This window comes from Balearica regulorum, chromosome 4 (assembly GCF_011004875.1).
Source record: "Balearica regulorum gibbericeps isolate bBalReg1 chromosome 4, bBalReg1.pri, whole genome shotgun sequence".
Classification (NCBI taxonomy): Eukaryota; Metazoa; Chordata; class Aves; order Gruiformes; family Gruidae; genus Balearica; species Balearica regulorum.
In genome coordinates, this window is record NC_046187.1 from 53,789,221 (window position 1) to 53,817,025 (window position 27,805).

The 27,805-nt window shown below is 37.4% G+C and overlaps 1 protein-coding gene across 1 annotated transcript in view; it reads left to right on the forward strand.

The window, feature by feature from the left end:
• The window catches only part of CORIN (corin, serine peptidase), a 151,238-nt gene that overhangs the window by 106,753 nt on the left and 16,680 nt on the right, over nucleotides 1-27,805 (forward strand). The window contains exons 12-16 of the mRNA XM_075752210.1: nucleotides 4,053-4,198; nucleotides 6,799-6,906; nucleotides 11,953-12,066; nucleotides 15,617-15,727; nucleotides 17,393-17,522. Of these exons, the coding sequence (XP_075608325.1) occupies nucleotides 4,053-4,198; nucleotides 6,799-6,906; nucleotides 11,953-12,066; nucleotides 15,617-15,727; nucleotides 17,393-17,522 (609 nt within the window). The remainder of the gene's footprint in view (nucleotides 1-4,052; nucleotides 4,199-6,798; nucleotides 6,907-11,952; nucleotides 12,067-15,616; nucleotides 15,728-17,392; nucleotides 17,523-27,805) is intronic.

Genomic DNA, 27,805 nt, shown 5'->3' on the forward strand with positions numbered 1-27,805 from the left:
ACCCCTCAGACTCCTTTTGTCCAAACTAGACAAGCCCAAAGTCCTTAGCCACTCCTCATAGGATACGCCTTCCAGCCCTTTCACCAGCTTTGTTTCCCTCCTCTGGACACATTCAGGGTCCTTCACATCTTTCTTAAATTGTGGGGCCCAGAACTGCACACAGTGCAGAAGGTGAGGCCCCTGGAAGTTATCTGGTCCAACTCCCTGCTCAAAGCAGGATAACATCACATTTAGATCAGATTGAATATACAACATAAAATTTTAAATCCCAGGATTCAAAGCTCTGCTTTTATAACTGTTTTTGAGTTTTGCTCTTATGTTAGATCACCAGTAGAGAGTGATTTTATCAGGAAGGGATACCTTGGAGGGTCCCATGGAGATCTGTAGTATTTGCCTTCAGTAACATTTTAGGAAGAATTTCAGACACAGATATAATGTAAAAACATAAAAATGTTTTAGAAATGAAAACACACATAGCCTCATACCAATAAACTCTTGAATTAACTGATAAATGTAGGGCAGAAAAAAAATTAAATACATTTGATATATCAATATAGATATAAATCTACTTTACAGTTTGAAGCTCATAGAAGGAAAAATGTTATATCTGAGCACAGAAATTATGTTCTGAGAATCTGCTTCAATTGCATTTTCAAAATAACTGCCCTTTTGTTCAAAGCTATCAGTCATTAGCTGAGCTTAACAGCACATAGGTATTGCTTTACCTGTGTTTTCCTGTAAATATGAAATGGAGTTCAGCTAATGCAGTTTTTCAGTGTTAGGCTTGCCAACCATGAATTGCAAATTCATGTTATAATTCTGCATCTATTATAAAATATACCCATCAGAGTCGTATAAGATTTTTTAATACTGGCTCACTGATCTTTTCGTTCTAGGTGATATAACTAAACAATATTAATTCTACTCTCTCTGTATAAAATATCTGTCCCTGCTTTGCAAGGCTTTTCATTGTCTTTGTGTTATTTGTTTGACTGTCATGCTTTATTTTTTAACTACAACAGTCTTCATGAAATTTTGTCCAAAATAAGGAACACAGGTGAAGAGGGTTTTTTTGAAAGAACTGATTTTGCTGTTATTGAGGCCATTCATTGATATCAAGTATGTTTTCAAATTCTGAACAATATTCTTCATCTCTGATAAGGCATTGGTAATATTAGTCCAGATCTGGTGAAATAATCTTTGACGTTAAGGGTGTGATGGGTTCCCACTGAGGACAAATGGAGTTACACAGATGAAGAACATATGGAATAAGCTCAGAAATTCCTGTTTCCTTATAATTGCAAACTATCTTTGCTGTGAATTGATTCTGCAAGGTGCTGAGCAGCTTCTGGAGATTCGGGGTCTCACAACATTCCAGTAAGTCTGTCAGTGTCCCTTATTTTGGGACCAGTAAATGCTTTCCTAGTCACATTAGCCTATAATGACATAGAGATTACACTATCTATGTATTTAAGTGATCTCCAGATGACTTTGGTGTTGTTTCAAAACTTGACAGATGTGTCTGAAGAATAATCCTGGTCAAATCTCCTGCCTCTTATGTGTTGGCATCAGTTTAGGCATCCCATTACTGTATTTGAATTGGGAGAGTAAAGAGATATTTTAGTTAACTCCTAAATATGCTTAATGTTCTTAAGAAAGTGCTAGATTGAATTCCATTGCAGAAAATGACACATTTCTATGCTACCTTTTTTTTTTTTTTTTACCTTGTATTTCTTTCTCCTACCAAGAAGGGGGAGATTCCTCTGCTTTGTGATGTGTACTCTTGTGAACTGTTAACTTGTAGATTGATTCATAGACAGTACCACTGATGAGGTTTGACTGAGAAGTAAAGAAGTGATACCAAGGTATTCTGATACCCCAACTGTGAGACTCGATATGGGAATGTGGGAAGGATTTAAAAAAGAAAAAAATACCAATTCTCTTCCCATTTTCCTAGCCGTATTGCAATAGGCTTCCATATGCACTGTGATGGGCACGACTTTGAGGATTACCTACATTTTAATTCTTTCACCACAGACTGACAACTAAATGGCTTGCAGTAGCTTTTGGAAAGGGTCAGCTTTGGCCAACGATTTGAATGTGCAGAGAACGTAGGCCATAAATGGCATGGATATCTCAGCTAACAAAATTAAATTTTTAAAATTTATTCATCATATTATTATTGTTGGTTTTGGGTTTTTATCATTGCTAAATAAAAATTCTGGCATTCAGAAAGCTGAGGTTATAAAGTGATGTGAGTCAACCTTTTTGATTTTGAGGAGGATCTAAAAGGAAAGAGAGTCTGTAACTGTATCATGGTTAACTGATGTCAATCCATTCAGTCAGTCCTTCCAGCTCCTCAACTCAATGGTGAATCATTTGGTGCAGAAAAACATTGACTCTTCTTCATGCAATCCCCCAAAACAAAATTAAATTTGAGAAGATTAACAATGTATTGTTTTCTCAAAAGAGCATAAAATAATTGATCCTAAATGGATCTGTTTGCTTGGTTTTGGTCACTGCATTTCTTGCAACTTACTGCAGGGGGAAAAAAAAAAAAAGGTCCATTGGTCGAAAGATCAAAGGAATATGAATGTAATACAAAACCTTCCATGAAAGAAGTGTCTGTTCCTAGAAGAAAGATCTGGAAAAATTAATAAAATTAAATAAAAGGCAAGTTGAAAGTGGCATGAAGGAAATGGAAAAAATTAGAAATGGGTGGGATCCTACTGTTGAATATTTTTCAACCTATATGAGAACAAAGGAGAATTTTCTTTGAAACAGTGGGAGAAAGTCCAAATAATTATAGGTTTAGAAAATATGATCTAAAAGGTGCAATTAAATGAGTTGCTGAGTCTAGAAACAAGAGAAGACTTAGGGAGACATCATAGACTTCAAATAGGTAAAAGTGAGCTTCTGAGAGAAAATAAATAAATAGTTCACTATGTTCACTGAGGTTAAACCAGGGAGCAATGGATTTAAAGTACATCAGGAGAGCTATAGGTCAGTGATAAGGAAAAGAATAGATATCTGTGTATGAGAATGAGTGATAAGGAAGTATAAGAAATCTTGCTAACTGAAGAGTTTTTAAGAACAGCTTAGACAAATATCTGTTAAGTGTGATTTCTGATTGGGGGAAGGGATGAAACGGATGTTGAGGTTCCTAATCCCATACTGTCTAGTTAATATTCCACAAAAATAAAATTAAAAAAAAAAAGAGTCAGTTGAAACAAAGGGATTCAAAATACGACAGGTACGAGACAAGACTATTGTATCGAACAGCACATCAGCTATGATTCCAGGCAAAAGTAGTTGCTAAAGGTTAAAATAATGCTTAAAACAAAAGGGGATTTTTCTATTATGCATTTTCTCTTTCTACTTCTGAAGCATTTGACATTGGGTATTTTGAGAGACAAGGTATTAATCTAGATGGACTGAACTAATTTTGTGTCATAAGTCCTGTCGTTCTATGTTAAAAAAAAAAAAAAAAGCAGCAGCAGGAGGACTATATTCATGCCTTTTTCCAGGTGTGATACAAGCTTCTGCCTCTCTAACTGCAAACATCCTTAACACTTGGTTGATCTGTGCTTTGATGTTCCCCAAACTTTTAAATTTATTGAATTACCTGGAGGGTTTTTGGCTCTTTTGTTTACAGGTTTAAATATTTTGTCCTTCTGAAACCACATGTTTTCTGAGGTAGCATTTCACTGGTACAAAATGTATTTGATGTTTTTTTACTGAAGGAGGGCAGGTAGTGCTTCTTAAAAAAGGCTTTCTGCCATTCCTTACAGAGGAGAGGATGTTTGTAAGTCATTATATTTGGCTATTATGTTATAACTCAGGTAGTAGTCTGCATACAGTAACTTAAAATAATGTTTCAACAGTAGCAACATATCTTTTGATATCTTTTTTTCTCATGTAAAGAAAACTGATTAGCTGATTTTTCCTTCATCTTTGTCTTTAACTTTGGCTAGGATTATTAACTTCCAATAACTGGGAATTTCTAAGACTTTCACTCAGTTACTTTGTGTAATTCCACTTTATCTCCTCAGGACATTATGTGTACAGTCTAAGGAACGCTGTGAGTCTGTGCTTGGGATTGTAGGTCTGCAGTGGCCAGAAGATACTGACTGCACTCAGTTTCCAGATGAGAATTCAGACAACCAAACTTGTCTAACACCAGATGAAGATGTAGAAGGTAACTCCTGTAAATACCTTTAAAAGGAAATTAAAGATTTAATTAGGTTCCCAAAGTTCCCACTGATTTTTTTCCCCCCATATCTCTTCTTTAAATTAAAATATTTAAACTGTGGAAATTATTCTAAACTGGGTTTCAGAGAATTTGGATACCTACAGTTTGCATATAAGAGGAAGTTCTCATAAGAAATTTATTCGAAGGAAGGATCAATTACCTTCAATCTGTGAAAGTCAGTGTTTGAGATTTGTTGCTAACACCACACCTACTGCTTGCTTGTGTTTATACTTCACTTTTTACCTATTTAGATGAGATAATAATGCTTTTCTAACTAGGAGGCAGACTCTTAGTAATCTTAAAGCTAAGCCCCATGACAGCTCTGAGAAAAATATTGTAATGTTAGTATCTTTGCCAGCTATTTTTTGCTCGTGGTTTTTGTTTAGGGAAAGTTTTGTAGAGAGTTGTGCCAAACCAACTTCAGTAGCAACTGACAGATTTCAGTTTTTGAGTTCAGCCATAATACTAATCATTGTGGTTGTGAACATGGAACAAAAGAATGAAATTGCCTTAAATGCTTCTAGATATTCTTTATATGTATGAAGAGAGAAGCTGTGCAGCTTTTCCTTCTGCAGTGGTCATCGGATGTGAGATTTGTGAGGATCCCCACATGCTTTTTCTTTTTCTTGCCAAAAAGCCAGTAAAGTAGCTGGGAAAATAGTGAGATGGCATGTGCTGCAGTGCCTGCAATACACTGATAGTGTTCAGTTCTCACTCTTCTCCTCCTACTCACCTACATGGTGCTGACGGCCTTTCCACAGCCTTGATCTTGCTCAGAGAAAGCTAGTTAGTCTATAGTTCTTTTAATGAAAATGTATTGCTGTGAATATAGTGAAGGAATCATGAGAAAACAGTGAAGCATACATAGCAGTTAGTACTATTTCTTCAAGCAAAGTCCATGTGCACATATATCATTGTAAGGATTTTATAAAGACATGTAATACTGTAGTAATGAAATCCACTGTTGTGGGACTCTTGGGAGACAAGGAGATAATTTCCCTCTACAGCAATGGGCTGATGAAAGGGAATTATCCATTATTACACAGCAGTGTGTAGGAAAGGAAAAGTAAGATTTTGGCACAACAAGGTGAGTTAAAGAAAAATAACATGATTTAATTTTCTCAGGTATCAAATGTCTTTTAACCTTCCTCCCTGTGTTATGAGATCATTTGGCTTTGAAATGTAACATAGGATGGTTATATTTTAAATATGCTACCGTATACAGGACTAGTGTGTTCCATTTCTAGAGATAAGTTCTGTTCACTTATAAAAAATATAATTTAAAAAAATTCTCACTTTAATTAGAGGGACTCTGCCTAGTAAGTTGATTCACTGCTTATTGTTCATTTTAGCACTGAAATAGATATTCGTGGAAAATCAATAAAAAAGGAGGGGGTTTTAGTATTCTTTTAAAAACTAATTAAGGAGTCTTATCAGAGTTTTGGGTTCACTTACTGCTAGAATTTTGTGTTGATTCAATGCCGGATTTCTACTGACTACTAATGTTAGTTAGAAAGTCTTCGCTGGGAAGTTTAAATCTTACATAAATATTGCTGGAAAAACCCACATGTAACAAAATGTATTAAGCTTCCAAGAGCATTTAAATGTTTATGATTACAAAATACAGGTGATTTTCCAACTTAAGCTATATTTGACAGTTATTACAATGTGCTGAATTGCTTAACTTCTCTTCCAGTCAGTGCTGAATCAAAGAATACTGCTGGCCAAGACAGTATGCATTGTAAACTTGGTTATTTACATAATGAGTTATTCTTAAATGTTGGCAGTATAGTTCACATATACTTTCACCTTTTATCATTGGAATGTTATTTTCTAAGGCTCTCAAGTTCATTGATGATATTTTTGGTACAACTGTTTATTGAATCCTAAAACTCACCCAAGGAACTGCATGGTATCAAGTATTGGAGAGATTTTGCAGGAAGGAAAAAAAAAAAAAGGCAACATATGATGGAGGTTGTACATCAAAGTCAGTGGCATGTACACTGAAAAAAATGGGTAGGTTTTTCAAAACCATCTAAATAAAGCTTTCTCAAAATGGTAGTCTCTAAGCTGAGACAGAAGCGATGTAAGGGTTTATTAGTGGACATTTATAGGTGGTTTTATTAATCCAAATAGCCACACAATTGCAGAAATTTTATGTTTTTTTTAATCCTGGGAATCTCTTATACACATTTCAGCACATCAGATGATCTGTTTCTGCTTTCACATAATGCCACAACAGTGAGGAAAGTAGCTAGAAAATCCTTGCCCACAATCTAAACATTGTATGCCAGTTTTTTGGCAAAGCTTTGAAATTCAACAGAGGGTAGCATGTGAGGGAGAGCTCTGGAAAATGTTGTTCCACCTCATTCACAGTGCAATTGTTGAGTCTTGCCTGCTGCATAGTTCCAGTTTAGTATCACACAAGCTTTCTATTCCTGTCATTTACCCTTCTGAAACAGTCACAGTGATAAATAAGTACCCATGTGATGATTAAGCTTGCAGCTTAAGGAGTCTTGTTTCTCCCTGTTCCTTGTCATTGACAGAATGCTCACCCAGTCACTTCAAGTGCCGTTCTGGGAGGTGTGTCCTGGCATCCAGAAGATGTGATGGTCAAGCTGACTGTGAGGATGATAGTGATGAGGACAGCTGCGGTAAATAAATTCGATGAGTTGGATCTTTTGAGTGGAGAGTAGTTAAAGTCATTAGAAAATGACTTCTGTTTTTCCTTCAGTTATTGGAACCATAGCATGACGGTTCAAGGATACACCCCTTTCTCTGTAAGAAAAATATGTTTGAAAGTGGGTGGGTTTGGGTTTTTTTGTAAGACTAGTGGCAGTAAAAATACTTTAGCAAGCTTCCTTTTTGGTTAATGTCAACACAATTTATGACATTTGATCGTTTAGATGCTGCTAACCATATTCCAGAATGTTTGAGTATTCCTTTAGTAATCAAGATAAAAAATGCTGCAGATTTAATTCTTTTGATATTGCTGGACGTTCTACTGAGCTAAAATGTGACTTCCTGGCAGTTTAAATCTAGAAGTCATAAATATAGTTTTAAATTTATACACATTAATGTTCTCATTATGATGTATTGACAAAAGAGCTGTGTTGCTGAAGTGGGTTCTATACTGTAAGGGTCAAGAATTACATGTTTTTTTTCAGATTGGTCAACCTCAAGCTGTAGGTAGAAGGATAAAGTGGTAAACACAAAATTTATTCTCCAGTATATTTCTGAGTTTAGTTATGGTAGAGATGCTCTTGACTTTTAACTTAGGGGGATGTATTGAGCTTAAGAATAACCAAGAAATCTCTTGGTCACTATTTATCCTTGTATATGCAGGCAGGAGAATTTTGAGGAGAAGTGAGATACACTTTTTCTTTATGTGACTAAGATGTAGCCTCCGTGGAGTTCTGCATGCTGGCCTGGCATCCCTGGGGGCAAAGAGAATAATTATAAACCGCTAAGGATTTGGAGAAGATGTGTGAATATGAGTAAAGGATTGGAAAACATTCCAGCAGAATAGGGCTATGGTGCACAACCTGTTTGTTTTTTTTATGGAGAGTAGGTTAAGATGGAAGGACAATTTATATGAGCAACAAAACTGTGTCAATAAAAGACTTTCTACTCAGCTGCATAAAAATAAAATAAGATCCAACACCTCAAAGGTGAAGCCGTGAATAGGCTAAAATTCAAGCTTGACAGCTCTATAAAATGCTTCTTTTTTAAGAGCAGGTTGTTTTAATGATTGGAGTAACCAAGGGGTTATTTATCACTAAGATGCGATGTATTGTCAATCTCTTGGAGTTTTCCAGTCACACTTGTATTCTCTCTCTTCTTTCTCCCCCATTTCTGCTGCCCCCACCTCACAGAAGGAAAGCAAAAAGAAAAAAAAAAAGCTCACTGAAACAGGATTGAATACTAGGTCATTCTCTTGTTCGGATTATAAAGGAAAGGCAGAGCTGATGATCACAGTGACTCTTTCAGAGTTTGTCATATCTTTACCTTTGAATTAATTGTCTCAATTGTCCTCCCTGCCAAATACTCTTTGTTGCCACTTGTTCTTAACTCCTTACACCACTAATTGCTATAATAATTTTATTCTCCTAGACATTAACATATGAAATATTGCTTTAATATATAACATTCATTTCTCGAGTGGATCTCTCTCTGTCTCTATAGTCTAGACAGAATGTCACTAGCAATCAGCAGAATTCTTATCAGTTTCTATAAATATGGAAGACTGTATCTGCTAGGAAATTACCGCTGTCAGAGTGACATTACATTGACCAGGGGTAATACTGTTACTGAAGAACAGAAAGTCCTTGTAGAGCTCCAGAAGTAACTGTCTCTGACTCATTCATATTCCATGTGTGCAGGACAAAATCAAACCTTGACGATCTTTCCATGTGTAAATGGCTAGCTCACATTTTATTAGATTTAACCTTTGAAATTGGTTTTATACCATCAAATAACAATCAGCTTTTAAATTAAAACTCTTGTATTTGAAGTGCCTTAAATGGCAGACATTGAACAACTTCACAGTGCAAGGAGGAGGAGAGGTTGGAAAAGACTAGTTACAGCTTTTGGATGGTCAAGCTACTCTGGCCAATAAGGTAAAACAGTCCAAGGTATATTCTGCCCAGGCAGAGTAGAGCCGTACTCAGCACCCACTGTCTCCTCCTGTTACGAATCCCAGTCATACTTTCACGTGATCTTTCTGAGAGGAAATCTCACCCATTGAATTGCAGCAAAATCGTAAGACTTTAGTGCCGTTTAGACTAGGATTTGGTGAGAAAATCTGAGCCAGATTTATGAATGTGAGACGTCTGAGTGCATTTCAGTAAAGTGTGAGGAAGGTAATTGTCCAGGTTTCAGTGGGGATAGAGTTAATTTTCTTTCTAGTAGCTGGTATAGTGCTGTGTTTTGGATTTAGTACCAGAATGATGTTGATAATACACTGATGTTTGTAGTTGTTGCTGGGTAGGTGTGGTGCTTACACTAAGTCAAGGACTTTTCAGCTTCTCACACCCTGCCAGGTGCACAAGAAGCTGGGAGAGCAGAGCCAGGACAGCTGACCCAGACTGGCCAAAGGGATATTCCCTACCCTATAACATCATGCCCAGCATATCACTGGGGAAGCTAGCCAGTAGATGGGATTGCTGCTTGGAAACAGACTGGGCATCAAGTTGTTTTTTTTTTTCCACATGTGGCAAGCAACTGCATTTGTGCATCACTAGTAGTAGTAGTAGTACTAGTACTAGTATTTTTCCCTTTGTTATCCTATTAAAATGTCTTTATCTCAACCCATGAGGTTTTTTCCATTCTCCTCCACATCCCACTGGGCAAGGGAAGGGGTGAGCGAGTGGCTGCATGGTGCTTAGTTACTGGCTGGGGTTAAACCACAACAGTAATTTCTGAAAATTGTTATTATGATAGACATCAAGAGAGTTTGTGGTATTAAATATGCTTGATTGTAATTGATCATATTAATTTACTGGCTGCTGAACAGGGCCTCTGGCAGAGAGCAGAAGAGGGTCCTAGAAGAGTACTAAAGAAATTGATGACATAACGTTCAAATCCAGTTTTGTCCTTCACTATTCTCTGCAGTCTGAATTCTGACTGTAGTATTTTAGTTGGGAGAAAAATATGATGGTCTTAATGCAAATGACTTAATAATAATTGAATGGGGAATATACATGTGAGTAACAAATGGTAACTTGCTTCATATTTTGAAGAAGAGTGAAAGAAAGATGAATGTGAATCTCTATCTCTTGCCAAAACATATGTTTGAGGTTGGGGTAAGGTAAATATGGACAGGTTTTCCTATCTCCATTTTCACTCCCATTTCATTGTCATTAAAATAAAAATGTATGTCACAAACATATTTAGAGAAGAAATATAAATACACCAAATGGTAGATGGCTTCTACCAACAAAACAGTATATTTGAACACCGAGGTCAGTAAGTAGTGATTTTTTCCTAGGGAATTGTCTCTATATTTGTCTATGTTGTACTCAAAGATAAATTTTGGAGAGCCATGGTACACTTCACAGTGTAACACTATAATATGTGATGAAGGGGAAAAGCAAACATGTATTTAATGAATTATAAACACTGCTAAGGTGTTTACACCTTACATTGCAAGGTTCATAAATTATATTTTTTTTGAACTTTTTTTATTTTATTTTCATATCAAGTTCCAAACATGACTGGCATTCTTTGTTCTTTTTTAGACTAAAGGTTTTGTTTGTTTTCAATTAATTTTTCATTAATAGTTATCACAAATATTGTCAAGAAGGAGACCTGGAAAATGGTGATACCCAAGAAAGTTCTTTGATCACGTGGAATTAGTTTCACAGGTTCAAGGGTATTTATTTCCCTGTGCTGTAACATTTATTTACATGGCTTTTTGAATCTAAACAAAATCAAGCACTTCCCACATCCAGTTGAAGTTAAAACACGAGCAGATTTTTTCCAGTAACAATATCAGCTAGTAATTATTCTCTGGTTCATGTTTGTAAAATACTGGCTTCGGAAATAACACTTCTTGGAAACAATGTATCTGCTTAGTCACTTGCTGCTGATACGCTGCTGTATCCAGGCACACAGAGGGGCAGCTTCAAATGCAGTTTGTGAGCTTGTGCCTCAGCTATTTGTATGTGGGGACAGGCTGTCACCTGAATTTGAGCTTGGATTAAAATGAAAACTAGTATTATTATCTATAGAACAGGCCAAACAAGGCAACCAAACCATCTGTTTTAGTCAGGAGAACAGATTATCTTTATGGCTTCCTCTAAAACCAGAATGTCAGATGTGCAGGACTTGAGTATGTCAAGGTATTTAAACTTGTGTCACAGTGAAGTGCTTTATTAGTTGATGGAAATAATGACGTAAAACAAGAGAAAACACTTTTCTAATATGTACCTTGGGCCATTCTTAATTTCTTCTAGCTGACTAACAGGAATTCTACTGTCAGAGCACTTTGACATAGTTTTATAAGTATTCCTCTTGAAATCAGAGAGGCTAGTTAGCAGGACTTGGAAGAGACAATAATTCAGTGTGTTCCCTGCATAATAATGAACCTTCTTGAAGATTCATACAGCCATTGGGTCTTTCTCATCTTTTCAAACTGGTTTGGTCTCAGATTATAGAACCATAAAAACTGTTTGTCGTCAATACTTTACAGCATCTCTCTGCCTTTCATTGTGATCTGCATTAGATTCCATTTTAGCACTGCCAGAAAAAATTACCTATTTCTACACTGTTTCATGGAGATTCCATGCTGTCATTGGATTTGCTTTTGAAAGACCAAAGGTCTATGTGCTATGCTTTTAAAGGGCACTCTACAAACTTTAGGATTAGGAAAGTTTACATATTACTCGCAAATGTATTTCAAGAGTAGTGGTGTATGGGTTTTGAGTTAAATTAGCTGATGCCTAAACCATTACTTATAGATATGTGTGGCATAATATAGATTATTATTTTAAAAGCATTGAAGTATTAGAAGTATTATATATTTTATCCCCATTTATCAAGTGTGCACTGTGACAATCTTATTTCCATTTCTTCGTTAGTACCTTTTAAAATTTATATTGCAAGTGAAAATACTTTGGATGTTTAGGATTATTAAGGAAGAAAACAGTTGATTTGATATTGCATGCAAGTGTTTCAAAACTGTGTTTCTCTGCCTCCAGGTTGTAGAGAAAGGGGTCTTTGGGAGTGTCCTTTGAAGAAGCTGTGCATCAAACACACTATGATCTGTGATGGTTTCCCAGACTGCCCTGACATGATGGATGAAAAGAATTGCTGTAAGGGCTTATGCAGTTTGTTAGTGCCATAAAGGGACGATCACATTTTTGGGATCTTGGGGTGCAAGATAAATGAAAGTAAAAGTTTTCCACAGATAGAAAAGCTTAGTCATTCCCTCAATTTCCTTTTCAGTTTTTCTATGGCACCAATTTATTTCTTTCCTCATCTTGTGTCCTCTGTTGTTCACATCCTTGGATCCTTGGTGTCTCCTTGGTCATTCCGGTCCTCTCTCTTTTTTTCTCTCTCTACTTCCTCTTCCTTGTGTCTTCGTGCTTCTTTTCTTTATTTCTTGTATCTTCTTGACTCCTTTTCCCATCTTTTCTCAACTTCATTCCATATATGTATAGCTTCTCACTGCTCTTTTTTTCTTGATTTCCAGTTGATTTTCCTTCTGATCTGTTCTTCAGTAAATTTTACATGTCTCCCTGCTTTATTTGATTTCTCTTCTGCTTGACATTTCTTAGATTCTGTCTCCCCACTTGGCTCCAGAGGCTTTTTCTATAATCCAAACTCTGACAAGTATCAGAGATAGAAAACGTAATATGGTACACTGATGGTATGGGCATACTGTCTGTATGCACAGTGTTAGTCAGCTCAAAGTGCTGAGGATGTGCAGTAGGCCCCCTGGTCCCCTGTGGGAGCTGCCCTGTGTTCTGTTTCCACTACACAGCACTAGTGGGGTGGGAAGAGGTGGAAGACCTGTGAATGGCAACTGCTTTGCAGACTCTCTCCCTGCACAAGAAGCTGGGAGTGGGTGCTGTGAGATGTTAGCTTCACTTTCATGAATAAATTAGTGGTACTCTGAATTCTCTTCTTTTGAGAAAAAATGGCGTGTGGGCCTGTCCCCGAGACAAGGAACTAGAAAAGACATACTGGGTGACACTCAGCCTGCACAAGAAAGAAGAGGTACTTGGTAAACTTGGTTGAGAGCTGAATTTTAGTTCTCTGGGCAATCCTGACATTTCAGCATTTTTGCTGGGACTGTAGGATATAATTTTACAATTTAAAAAAAGTTGCTCCTGAGTCTCTGGAGTTCTGTTGGCAGGGACAGGATGGTAGGCACATTTTATGTGCTATGTGGAACATATGGATATATTTGCCAAAATTATTGGCAGCCTGCATATATCACTAGATCTAACTTTGTTTCTTTTTGGGAAGAGACAGCTCACAGAACATATCTTAATCTGCTTTTTATTGTGATGATTATACAATTTGACTTCCAAGCAGTCTGTGTGCTGTAATCTAAAAAAAGGAAGGTGGTATTAAAGTGATTTGCTCATGATCACACATTAAGATCATGGCAGAGAAAAGATTCTCCAAGGGCTTAGGTTAAGCTAGTCTGTAATTATCAGACTATATTTCCTTTCTGCTTTTGTGTTGGGGCTTGAATATTCCAAAATGGCAGCAAAGTTTCCCCAGCTGAGGGCTTCCAGCTTGTGAAATATGGTCTCTCTGGAAGGCAGAGTTAGACACTTTTTTTCTAGATTTGCACACTTTATCCCAGAGCCAGAAAAGTCACTTATGTCAGAGTAGGCAGTGCTGCCTGCTCAATCTGTATGGTTTTCACAGTGGAGTACATTTTTTGCACTGGTGTTGCAAATAAATGCTTGGTTTGTATGGCAGTATAGATGCTATACAACAGCCAGACATAGGCACAAGTGAATGCAGCTTCCTGCCATGCATTCTCTACCTCTCTGCCCTCCCTCAGCTCTCAAAATTCCCTAATGATGGCGTTATAGAAGCTGGGAGAGAAGTGTGTTAGTGAGGAGGGTACTGTAATGCTACACACCTGCCTTTTGGGAGCAGGTTTGCTATGGTTGGGGGAAAGCTAAAAGTCACTTGCAAATGGAAGCTCTTGTGGTTCCTGCACTGGACGGAGATTGAGGAAATCCCTATGTAATGCTGCCAGTTGGCAACCAACTGCAAACTGGAGCGTGTCTAGCGGGACATCAGTTCCCCATCTCTAAAGTGGGGATAAAAATAATTCCATGATTTTAAATAGCAAAGGAGGATACAAAAGTGAATATAGAATTGCTGTGGATGAAAAGAAATACATATGCATTACAGTAAAATAATTTTTTTCAAAGAACATGAAAAAATAAACAGATTTGCAGCAGTCTCCTAAAAACCATGTTTTCATTTGAAGCTTGTAAGAGGCTTAGACAGGTTTCATATGACAAGACCACGAGTGATACTGAGTAATCACGGATCTTGCCATTTCCAGACACCCTTCCTTCCCTTTGAGTTGTGATGCTGTGGTGGGTTGACCCCGGCTGAGGGCCAGGTGCCCACCAGAGCCACTCTATCACTCCCCTGTTTCATTAGACAGGGGAGAAAAGGTACAATGAAAAAAAACAACTTATGGGTTGAGATAAGGACAGGGAGAGATCATTCTCTAATTATCATCACGAGCAAAACAGACCGAACTTAGAGAGGGAATTCATCTTATTTATTACTAAGCAAAACAGAGTAGAGGAATGAGAAATAAAGCCAAATCTTAAAAACACCTCCCCCCACCCCTCACATCTTCCCAGGCTCAACTTCACTCCCGGCTTCAACCTCCGCCCCCCCTCAGCGGCACAGGGGGACGGGGAATGGGGGTTACGGTCAGTTCATCACGCGGTGTCTCTGCCGCTTCTTCATCCTCAGGGGGAGGACTCATCGTTCCCCTGCTCCAGCGTGGAGTCCCTCTCACGGGAGACAGTCCTTCACGACCTTCTCCAATGTGAGTCTCCTCCACGGGGTGCAGACCTTCGGGAGCAAACTGCTCCAGCGTGGGTCCCCCACGGGGTCACAAGTCCTGTCAGCCAACCTGCTCTGGCGTGGGCTCCTCTCTCCATGGATCCACAGGTCCTGCCAGGAGCTTGCTCCAGCGTGGGCTTCCCACGGGACCACAGCCTCCTTCAGGTGTCTCCACCTGCTCCGGCGTGGGGTCCTCCACGGGCTGCAGGTGGAATCTCTACACCCCCTCATCCTCCCTCCATGGGCTGCAGGGGGACAGCCTGCTTCACCATGGTCTTCACCACGGGCTGCAGGGGGATCTCTGCTCTGGCGCCTGGAGCACCTCCTGCCCCTCCTTCTGCACTGACCTTGGTGTCTGCAGATGTTCTTACATCTTCTCACTCCTCTCTCTGGCTGCAAAAGCACTCTCTAACTGTTTTTGTCTTTCTTAAATATGTTATCACAGAGGCACTGATTGGCTTGGCCTTGGCCAGCGGCGGGTCCATCTTGGAGCCGGCTGGCATTGGCTCTGTCAGACACAGGGGAAGCTTCTAGCAGCTTCTCACAGAAGCCACCCCTGTAGCCCCCCCGCTACCAAAACCTTGCCACGCAAAACCAACACAGATGCCCTCTGCCGCTGTGCAGCAGCAACCACCTTCTGCCTCAGTGATGTCCATCCTGAATTTTGTTGCAAATTTGTCTCACTTTCTTGCTCCATAGATCTGATTTGTGCCTACCTTCACCTTCCTTCTCATTTTTTTCAGTCTCGATGTGAACTTCATATTGAACATTTCTTTCTCAGAGTGAAACATGTTTTTGTCCTTGCAGCATTTTGTGAAGAGAGTGAACTTGAATGTGCCAACCATGAATGTGTGCCACGTGAGCTCTGGTGTGATGGGCAAGCAGACTGCAGTGACAGCTCAGACGAATGGGACTGTGGTAAGTTTCCACCGTGGTGCGCTCTGCCTGGAAGTGATGTTTGGTGATGGTGGTAATCACGGGTGATCTGATTTAGAATACAATTGCAGTGGTAGAGAGATGCTCCCTTTATTACCAAAGGGAGACTGGGTTGAGGTTGGGAAAGCATGCAAGAAAGTGGGCAAAAGAGAAAGGAAAGGCTCAGTGTGAAGTGTCACAGTGCAAAGATAAACGAAAAGTGACATGGCAGGGAACTTCTAAAATGCGTAGATGGCGTGTAAAATCTGGAAAGTGGTGTGAATAGAAGAGAGAGTTGGAAGACCTTCAGATGTAGAATTCATTTGGGCAAAACTTCTAAGCTCTGATTCTGTACTTGTGAAAATCAGCATGAAATTCCCACTGACTACAATGGTGCAGGTTCAGAGCTTATGAGAAGACAGTCCTACTAGGTGCCCTTTGCACTAGCTGAAGGCCTGCAGAATGATGTAACCTGCTATTGTATCTATATTCAGATTAGGCCTCATGCTTTTATGTGTTGTTAAAGGAGAACTCTCCAAGTATTATTCTTTAAATAAAAATGAAGGTGGATTTTAAAAAAAATTGCACTGAAAAGAAGCAGGTTGGAAAGCGGTAGTATGTCCTCTGAGACTTCACTGATGTATTTGTGTACATGACAGGCGTTTATATTACTGGGTTTCGAGATGCTTTGTATGTAATTTTAAATACAGAGAAAAGGTGTATCATGACTTACAGAAGCAAATATTTTGTATTCATATTGAAGTAGATTGTATAAATATTTTAAAACATTTAACATTGTATGAATATTAATAAAGAAGAACATTTAATAAAACCTGTGCAACAAAGAACAACTGTTCTAGAAATGCATATTTGAAAAGGAGTAATCTAGATTAATACATACCTTTCGCATGGGGAGAGGAATAAAAGCACCTTCGGCATATAGCAAAAATGCGTAATGATTAGCTATGTTAAGATTAGTACTATCAAAGCAAAGGTCAGAGGAACAATTTAACTAAAACCAGTAAGTATTTGGGAAAGAAATGCACACAACCCAACATCTTTCAACAGATCCTAGAAAGGGAAGGATGTATATTTCCATTTTGGGCCATTTTGAGAAGATTTTTGTGTGTGTTAGAAGCAGTTCACACACTTTTATACATGAATTAAGAGAGAAGCAATGGTCATGATCTTTCTTGTAAACAGTAGTTGTTTTTTCTTTCTCTAATTACACCCACATATTGTTATGACAGGAACAGTGCATATTACTGAGAGTCAAATGATCATATCACTCTTACGTCAAGCAGCATTCATCCCACAAATTACTTTAGTGATTTCAGTTGGACTATTTGTGGGGTAAAACATTATTTGACAAGATTAAGGCTATCAGAAACCCATGTGAACCTGCACTGGTGAGTTAAGAGTATTCTGGTTTATTCTAATCCTTAAGATGCCTTTGTTGTTTAGTGTCTCATGCTGTTCAATGGTAGCAAGATTCTGATAGCTACGGTTGCCTCGGTTTTAAATTGCAAAGCTATTGAGCATATAAAATCAGCAAAAGTGCCAGCATCTTGGAAAACTCTTTTGAATGTAGTTGTATGTTTTCAGTATGCCATTTATAAAACTAACTATGTGAAATAATAGTGAAGTTGTTCTTCTTTTTCTTTGCAGTTACCTTGTCTAAAAACATGAATTCCTTGATGTTCCTGACCATTCACAGGTCAGCTGCTGATAACCATGTTTGTGCTGATGAGTGGCAAGAAAATTTAAGCCAACTGGCCTGCAATCAGATGGGTTTAGGGTAAGGTCAGTAGTTTGTAGTAATGATGAATTTCTTAGAACAATTGGAGTGCTGGAGTTTTAGATATGAATGATCGTTGATCATTACTGTGGAAGCGGTTCATAGAGAAAAGAGGTAATGAAAATTTGTGAACTATGACAGGAACAAAAGCTCACTAAAATCCAGGCACTTCCACCACGTTATAAACATTACATGATTGTTATTAAGAGTGTGTTGAAAAGATAATGATATCTTTTGGGCCAAGCCTCAATATTTGAACTTGCAGTTATTGGTGAGGCTCAGAATTGTTTGGCAGTGTGATACTCTGTCTTCCTAAAAATTAAAGCAGACTTATCTTAGGAAACACAGGAAAATTTCTCTACATTCATTTGCGTTCTGCAGTAAGTACTGTGGCAAGCAGATATATTTAACTTGGGTATCTCTGAACAATGACTTGTTCAAGATAGAGCTTTCTGTGTGGAACTCAGGAAAAAAATAGCCTTTATAGGTCTTTCTTATTGTGTGCACACTAAAGTAATAGCTGCTTTACGAAATAGTTGATGAGAAACTGTTGGATAAAACCTGCTCTGATATCTGCTCTGATATCTCAAGCTGTCTCCTACTAGGAAAAGACAAGCCTGATGGTATAGAAGGGTATCATTGTCAGTGTCTGATTCCAAGACTGGATTAATGGTCTTTTCTGTCTGCCTTTTACTGCTATGTATACCGACATGCTGTTGTGGTTTAACCTGGCAGGCAGCTAAAACAACCACACAGCCATTCACTCACTCCCCCTCCCCTACAGTGGGATGGGGGAGACAATCAAAAAAAAGTAAAACTTGTGGGTTGAGATAAAAACAGCTTAATAGGACAGAAAAGGAAGATAATAATAATAACATAATAATAATAGAATGTACAAAACAAGTGATGCACAGCACAGTTGCTTACCTACCACTGACTAATGCCCAGCTAGTTCCCAAGCTGCGGCACTCCCCAGCCAGCTCCCCTCAGTTTATATGCTGAGCATGATGTTACATGGTATGGAATATCCCTTTGGCCAGTCTGGATCAGTTGTCCTGGCTCTGCTTTCCCAGCTTCTTGTGCCCCTCCTGCAGAAGGCTTCTGCCTGGGAAACTGAAAAGTCCTTAATTGTAAACACTGCTGAGCAATAAGTAAAACATCAGTGTGTTACCAACATTATTTTCATACTAAATCCAAAACACAGCACTATACCAGCTACTAGGAAGAAAATTAACTCATCCCAGCCAAAACGAGGAGATATGCAATCTTGTTCTTTGTGCCTTTCTCAAAAAACCACAGGAGGATACAGGAGGATACAGGAGGTTACAACGTCTGCACTAATCCTACTCTGTATTGCCTTGCACTGCATGGATGCTTGACATCAGTTCTAACAGATGCCCTGAATCCAAGACCACCTGTTCTGAATGGACTGCCTGGCATTCTAACGCACAACAGTTCTGTACTCCTCCAATTAGTTTAGTATATCTAAATAATATTGACGTTATCTTTATGGTTTAACTTCATGTAACATCCTAATAAGCTTAAACTCCTTTGATACCTTCACAAATAGTTATTGCTTTTACAACTACTTTGTTGTCTAAGAACAAATCGCTGGTCTAAACATTAAGAATGTTTTTCTTCTTAATATTTCAGTCTCATAGTCCTAACATAAAATTTGCTTAACTTTCCTATGATGCTTGCTGCTAGGAAAGTGAAAAAGGTATGAAACTGTTACAAGCCCTCTGATTCCTTCCTTTTTTCAGAGGTGTGCCTAGGCTGAAATTGGCACAAGTTGAAACTTATACCTTCCTGCTTGCTACCAGATGTTATCAATCTTATCACTTTTAAGAAATGTATGAGACACTAATAATTCTTAAATCTGACAAATCCATTTTCTAATAGGGGAAGATATTCTACATATCAATTTTTCTACAAATTCTTTTTTGTAGTGACAGGCGATTGTGTGAAGGGCAATGAGAAATTCCAGTTCAAATCCAAAGTCTACAACTTCACTCTGACTCTAATACTAATTTCTACTTCTTCCTGGCAGTACTTCAGAAAACTAAAGTAGTGTTTGTCTTTCCTTTCTTAATGCCTGAGTTTGTCGATCACCTGAAGCTCAATTTTCTTAGCTATTCTCCAAGTTTTTGTGAAGTAGTACTGCCAAAAATACAGTAAATTATCTTTGAAGAATATCTATAAGAAAAACAAAGATTATAATGCATTCACTAGAACTAATTTCAAAAAGGAGTAATACAATTTAATATAATTCTTTAATTCTTTTGTTAACATTGCACAGTGAAAATGTCACAGAGGGTAACATTTTCTGTGTGGTGAAGTGGAAGACTGAATGATAAATTGCAGTTTCATGCCACTGTGAAATGTGATCTAAAGCCATAAACTTCATCTGTTGGCCATTATGTCCTGCATATATTATTATTTGACTTACAACAGCAGTCTGAATGTGAGGTTGATAGCATTGGTGTATTTAATAAGCTATTTCCAGTCACCATTGAGGTTACAGGCAAATTAGGTATATAGCATAGAGCTCAAATAATGGTGAAAAAAATAAGTTTTATCCTTTTTTTTTTTTTTAAATAAATAAATATAATTTAAGCAGTGCTTTTCTTCAGGTATTCTCAATGGGAAATACTCCATTTTACTCCTTCAGAAAATTAAAGCTGTGAATATAGAAATTCTGTCCATATTATAGCACACTACAGAAACCCCCAGTTTTGTGGCTATCCAGATTTCTTTAATAATGACTTATGATGATTTTGAATTAATAGTTCTCTTGTTTATTCTTAGAGGAAAAATGGTGCACGAGTTCTCAAAGTTGAGACTTCTTAATACCTTAGACCAGGAATTACAGTGAATGGTAGCATATGGTATTATTTTCTGTAAAGCTCTGCAAACTGTTTTTTCCTAACTGTGGTGTTTTCCCAAATGACAACTCCCAATTGCTATACAATATGGTAACGTTTAAAGTACAAAAGCAATGTCTTTCTAGCAGCTTGTAGATATTTTTAATGCTTTAGCCTAAATTAGGCTGAAAAAAAGGAAGAGAATTAAAAGACAATGGTTAAAGTTAGGTTAATTTAGCTGACAGTGGTAACATATTTTACAGAATATCAGTCTGTTTGGGAGGTACAAGCATTGTGTCTGAGGCAACATTAAAAGTAATTCTATTCTGCCTGTTGCACAAAATACGACCTATTTTCCTGGCTGTTGGCCAATTCTAATTCCACAGATGATGTGTTTCTCCAGTTTGTCACAGCACAACACATGCAATGTGCTGTGTGATGCATGATGCAACATCACAGAAAACTGTGCAAGTTCCAAGCATTGTCTGAAAGGCTTTGGAGTAATGGTGGCTGTTCCTCAAGTTACACAATGTGTGTTCTTAGCAGTTATGTTTTCCTCTAGTGCAAAAACAATGTTAGATACAAAGTTAACTTTTGTTTATAACACTTAGAGCCTAGTGGGAACTGTTTCTTCCAGTCTGAGGTTTCATAGTTTACAGCCAGAGAGGACTATCAGCTCGCCTGATGTGACTGCCTGTTCATCTCATGACAGATAACTTTGTCCAGAGACCTCTGACTGAGCCCAAGATTTAAATACAGTAAAGCATGTCTCTGGCAATTGGGGTTCCTGCTAACACAGGTAAGGAATGGAACAGCAATTGCCATCAGTGTCTCAGATCAAGGATTAGCTGTTTCCTGGTGTGTGCTGCTGAAGATGGGCATGCTGTGCAGGTTCAGAACATTATGGTAGAAGACTGTAGATTTGTCTTGGTGTTTAGTTGAAGAAAACCATTTTCTTATACTCTGAAGTCTGTTTTTTGTTGATGGAATGGTGATCATAAATCCATGGTCTGCTCAGATCTTGAATTTCACAAAACCAGAACTTAGTGGAGTTATTCTGTCACTCTAAGGCAATGTAGTGGAGTAGTTTGTCTTTCTTTCCTGTCCTAGGATGAGAAAACAAATGTAATAATGATAACTTCAGCAGCTTGTACCTAGCACAGTACAGAGGAATTTCAGCTGATCTGCTTGTTCTGGTCTAGCAGTATCAGTGTAAAATCACAGCTGTTTACCAAGTTACTTGTATAAAAATCTACAGTAAGTTCTGCTACCTCCTCCTGCTGCTCCCTTTCTTGGAGGCTGCACCACTGGTGATCCACTGAAATAGGCAGCTCCTTTTCCTTCTTTCCTCTGCCACAGCATCTTACTGTGTGTGTATTTGTGGAAGGGAAAGGCCAATCACTTGTTGCTGCCTGGCCTTTGTCTTTCCTCATACTTTCTCACTATCTCTCTTTGCTACAAAGTTCTTTAATAATATTTGCAACTGAGCAGTCAAGATGCTGGACCAATAATCTTTTGTTCTCACATGAATTATTATGCTTACTAATTACTTTCTAACTATTTCTGCAACAGAAATATTGGAAGTTTAGTTTAATGTCTTATTTGCTTAAAAACATCACAGACACAAAAAATGGAATACTGTCCTACCCACATAAGGAACTTGAACTTTTGAATTTAACTGACTTTATTTTCTCCAGGAATAAAGATGACATGTAGTAAATAAAATTCCATGCCAAGGATGAAGTATTCGAACTCATTAATTCAATCTGGACCCACTCAACAGAATGTAAAATATGCTTAACCTACCTTGAATATATTCACATTGTCTGTGGCTGCAGTGTCTTCTATTAAATCTTTAGAGGATTTAGCAAAATAGCGAATTCTTCAGATTACATTTATTATTTTTTTTAAGAATGGCAGCAAATAACTATCAAATAAAATTTACTGAAAACAATAATTACAAGCTGTGGTAGATGTGGAAGGCTGTTTTAGTAATTTTGAGCAACTATACACAATGTTAAAATATATAGACTTTAGTCGGTGTATTAGACTGGTATTAGATTAGATCTGATAGATTATGTCTCATCTTTCATGTACATATGTAGTTTAAAATATAATTATTTGGATAACTTTTTTTCAAAGAAATTTCAACCTAATAATTGATTCCTTGCAAATTGTGACAATTTCTTCAAGTAGTCATTAAGCATATGGTCACTTACTTCATATAACACTTTTTTAGCTCCACGATTGGATAGTTTTCTTTCTTTAAGTAAAAAGGTAATTGTTATTAGTGATTAGTAAATACCCAACAACCTTGGAACTCTCTGAATGTGCTCCTAGGCAACTGGCTGTATGTGGCCCTGCTTGACCAAGATGGGTTGGACCAGATGACCTCCAGAGGTCCTTTCCAACCTCAACCATTCTGTGATTCTGTGATGACTAAAGGAAATAGAAAGATACATGAATACTGCCAACCAAAGAAATGTTCTTATTCTAATGATTAATCACAAATTCTTTTTCAAACTATTTTATGTCACAGCTTGTACAAATGGCATTATAAAATCCACTTTTTTTTCCTAGGGGCTTCCAAATCAGATTTACTCAGTTTAACACTAAACAGATATTAAATCTGTTAGTCCTGAAAATTCATTCTGGAATCTGCAAGTTGAAGAGTTTTTTGTGGCTAATATGTTATTACCAGTAGAACTATGGGAACATTTCTTAGTGAATAATAATTCTGTAATTGACAATGTTGAACAAAAGTAACAGTCAATTTTGTTCAAATTCAGTGAATAGTTTCAGCAGGGGAAAAAAAGTTGAAAAGTCAAGTTATTTTGTTTCAACTTTTTAAAATGAAACACTTAAAATTTTATTTCAAAGCAATATTTTTCTCTGAAATGTGTCCTTCATATTTTTAAAATTAAGAGCTAATTAACCTTGAATGAAGGACTTTACATTTAATTTGAAGTTGAATTAAGACTTCCAGCTAAGAAAGTCTATGTTTTATTTCAAGTTTTAGATTTAGATGGCCCCAAATGGTCTTTTTTAAGTTTGGCTACAAAATCGTACTTTATGAATCCTATAACTTAAAGAGACTGAAATGACTGAAAAAGCAAGCATATACATTTTTTTTTCAGCATGACTACATGTTAACTCATTCTTGATGGGGTTTAGTAGTCTATCAGTTAGGACATAAGGCTGTAGGCATTTTGAAACCTGGAAATATCACAGTGATCGCCTACCTTCCACCAAAAAATTTAAGAACTGTTTAATCATACATGTTTTAGTTTTCTGCCAATGCTGTGAATATTTTTAATTTCCATTTTCTATGTCTCCATATGTTTTCACATTAAAATTTCAGATTTCTCTGATTTCAGTGCTATTAAAATCGAGGTTCTGATCTTTTACTCCATATTCTATGGCATGACCATGGCTTTATAGAATTCTGGTCAAGACCAAGAAACATCTTAACCAGTAAGTAAGTACAGACAGGAAACAGATGCTGTTCCAGCTCTGAAGTAGGCCTAATTTGTTTTATATTAGTGCCCATACACACGTTATTCATTACCTTCTGGCATAACACCAGGCTTCCTTTTTCAAGCCTGCTGTCACATGAGGCTTAAAACAATGGAATTATAGAAGCTGAACAGAGGAATGTTACTGTAACTTTGAAGGGAGAAGGAATCCAGTTTATGGATTATACTTTATTCTAAACTTGCAATTTAATACATTGTAAAAGAAATCTACCAGACATGAGTTACCCTATGTTTGCTTTATTGCAGCGCTGGATGCACGGGGGAAACAGCTCCACCAAAAGTGCATGCAGGTGATTACCAACACACAGGTTATATAGAATCAAAATATACATATTCATTATTTTTCCAAGAAAAGGCAGTCCTCTGATAATAATTTCTTAGAATCCATTTCCATATTCTCCTCCCTGTCACACATGCTCAGTGATTTCAGTCGGCGGTCCTCAGGGGTCTCTGGTGGTCATCAGAGGTCTTGCACCCATGTTTGCTGAATGACCCTCTTCTTCAAGGCATGCACGGTATCTTTGCTGTGGATGCACCTGTCCATAACAATTTACTTCATAAGATTAATTTTCTGAGGCCTGTTGTCCGGTTGGGTAGGGACTGTACGTGGAACGTAGCAGCATTGTACATTGCCATGGTCAGTTAGCTTCATTACCTGTTACCTTGATTACAAACTCCTTTCCCATGATTATAGGCTTTGAAACAGTTCTAGGCCTTAAGCAGCTTTCTAGTTAACTTAAGTTTTCTTATAGCTAAGCTTCTATATTTTCTACAACATTTGAGAGAATTTTCCACAATGGAATAGGGACAATGAGGTATCAAAACCATTGCTGTACAGAAGTGATCCCAAATTATGTTACTTTTAATGATGAACAGAATATTAACTTCATAAACCAAAATTAGTCCCTGTCTTCTATTTTGTGGTTTGGTTTTTGGTTGGTTTTTTTTTTCCATTATGATTTAGTATGCAAGTCATAATTTTCCTTGTGTTTTGCTATAAACTATTCTAGCAGGCTAGAATGCTTTGAAAACAATTTCTTTAATATTTCCATTGTACAACTTATGCACTGAAATTACCCTAAACATTACTTTTCCCCATTGCGAGCACGTTTATAATGTAGAAGACAGACTGGGGTTTGGGGTTTTTTTTTTCAATCTAAAAATCTCTCTCTTAAACACACATAAAGGAATCCATTGCTTGAAATTAAAGGTATTAAAGGAATATTCTAATTTTTAAATTGAAATTTGAAAAATTAGTAAAATCTAAGTTAGAATTTCCCACTCAGGTAGACATAAGTGCTACTGCAAATTAAAATGTCTTGCAATTCTGATTTTATGAGTGACTGATTTTGCAGAATCATTGAATAACTTTTTTGAAATTGCCTTGGATTAAAGAAACTTCTTAGATTAAAAAAATTAGATATGTTAGAATTATATGTGCCCTTTGATGTTCATTGGATCTAGCAGGCATCTTTCTGTGAAGCAGCAAGACTAACATGGCTGAGGCACAAGCTGTTCAGTGACCTGAAACTGGCAGTGGCATTCTAGAGAGTAGTTCAACAGAACAACAGTATAGGTATGTGGAGAAAGAATCAGAAAAGCCAAGGATATTAAACAAAAAAAGTTGAGCAAACAAACAAAAAATGACAAAACAAAACTACAAAGAAACCTCAGCAAAACATATTATGTTTCTAAGATGACAAAGACTTAAGAGTTAGGGCTAGAGTAAGAAAATAATAGGTTATACACTGATCTTCAAAGTAGCTAGTTTTGCTGAAATTCATCCAAGAGCATGGAAGATTTATGGCTATGGCAGCTGTCCGCTAGTCTTGAGAAGTTGTGGAGAATGGCTACATAAGGCTGAAAACTGTTAGGTATGCCATCTTTCATTAAAAAGAGAAAAAGAGGAAGATGCAGAGATTTATGAACAAGTTGCCTTGCTTCAGTTATCAACAAATAATTACAGAAGTATAAGGTCTTAATGACAGACAGAATATATTTATCAATAAGAAATCATGTCAGATTCCCTTAGTTTATTCCTTGAAAAGGCAGAGACACGGTGGATAGGGAAGAAACAGTAGATGTGATATATATTTAACTTTCACAGTATGTGAAATGACTTTTGAAATAAGTAAGAAGATATGGACAAAGATTAAATGATGTGAGACTGTTGATGACTCATTGTCAAGCCATGAAGATATATCAGTGGGGGGCTAGACACATCCCATTGTGTCTGGGGTGGTATTCAGTGTTGTCGTGAGTCATTCAGATGATGGGAGTGGAGAGCACACTTCTCATTGAGCATCAAGCTGGGAGGATCCGAAAGCATTTTGGAGGACAGGATTAGAATTAAATTCTTTTTTGACAGACTGGAAAAATGGCCTGAATTAACCAGGAGCATTTATGTGTAATTCCTCTGATGTATTCAGCTTGAGTTCAATTTTTGACTAGATGGGGAGAGTTCAGAATAGGTCGGCAGGAATGACCGGAGACCTAGAAAGCATGGTCTGTGAAGAAAGGTTGAAAACTCTGGATGGTCAGATGGGGGAATGGAGGTACAGGAGCCTTCAAATATGTAAAAGGCTGCTGCAGAGAGGCAAGGATTGCTGTTTGCTCTGCGTCTGGTGTAAATTTACTTAACTATGGCACTTTTGATATTGTCTTGGAGAAGTCCATAGACTGAGGCTACAGGCACCCTAAAGTGTATTAATTGAGTGTTATGTTTGAGTGGTTTGAGCTCTGATGCTCTAGCATAGTTCTTTTGGATATAAAGATTTACTGCAGATATTTAATATGAGGCACATGAGACAGTTAATTTTTGGGATCTATTCAGTAACAGAGTCTTAGAACCCTATGGGTTTTGAAAGAATATTTCAGTACTCAAATGGTTCCATCCAAATAGCGCCATGAGATGTTGTAAAGTTATGTGGATTCAGATAACTTCAAATCTTGAAAAAATTATGGAGGATCTGGTCCAAAGATGACCACTCAAAAAGTGTGCATTATTGTTACCATGTTATGAGTGTCTTATGTTTGCAGATATTGATAACAAACTTTTACTTAAGTGATGTAGATATTTCAGGGACTGTACTGTAATGTCAAAAGATGCTTTTAAGTGTGAAAAATCTGTTCTGATAACTGTTAGCCTTTTTTAAGCATAGGTACCGGTCACTACAGTGTAATTGTACTGTGCTTCACCTTCCTAGTGAAAAAGTATTTCCGCTTCATGCACTATGAATCTCCAAAGTTGCAACTCTAGGCCATTCCCCTTTATTTTACCATGCAGCAAAATTGAGAAAAGTCTGATTCCATCACCTTTTAACTTCTCTTCACATAGTTGCAGGTTGCTATTGAATTTGTCCCTTAGCTTCCTCTTCACAAGAGCAAACAAGGCCAGTTGCCTCAACCTCTGCTTGTGCAACAGTGTCATAGGACCCTAGAAAATTAGGAGGCCATCTGCATGACCCTCTCCAGTTTCTGAACATCCTCTTAAACTGAGGCATCTCAAAACTGCACATTGTGTTCCAGGTGTATATGGTTTCAGTCAACAAATACGGTTTCAATTTTGCTTATCGTTGCGATACAGGTAATAATTAAAAGCATTAATCTAAAATCAACACTGAGTTTGTGAACAAAGCTGTTCTGTTATATGGAAACCCAAGGTGGGGGAAGAAGAAAACTGCAAAGAAGTGAAAAAGCCTTCTGAACCTGTTTCATAAAAATGGTTCTTTATTTGGCTTGCCTGAAATCTTGAAAGATATTACATATGGACACACACATGACTTCTGTGCAGATTGACTTAATTTAGCTCAATTTTGGCAGACCACTAAAATAAAAAATTGACAAGAGAGCTAATTTCAAACTCAAAGACGTAGATTGATGC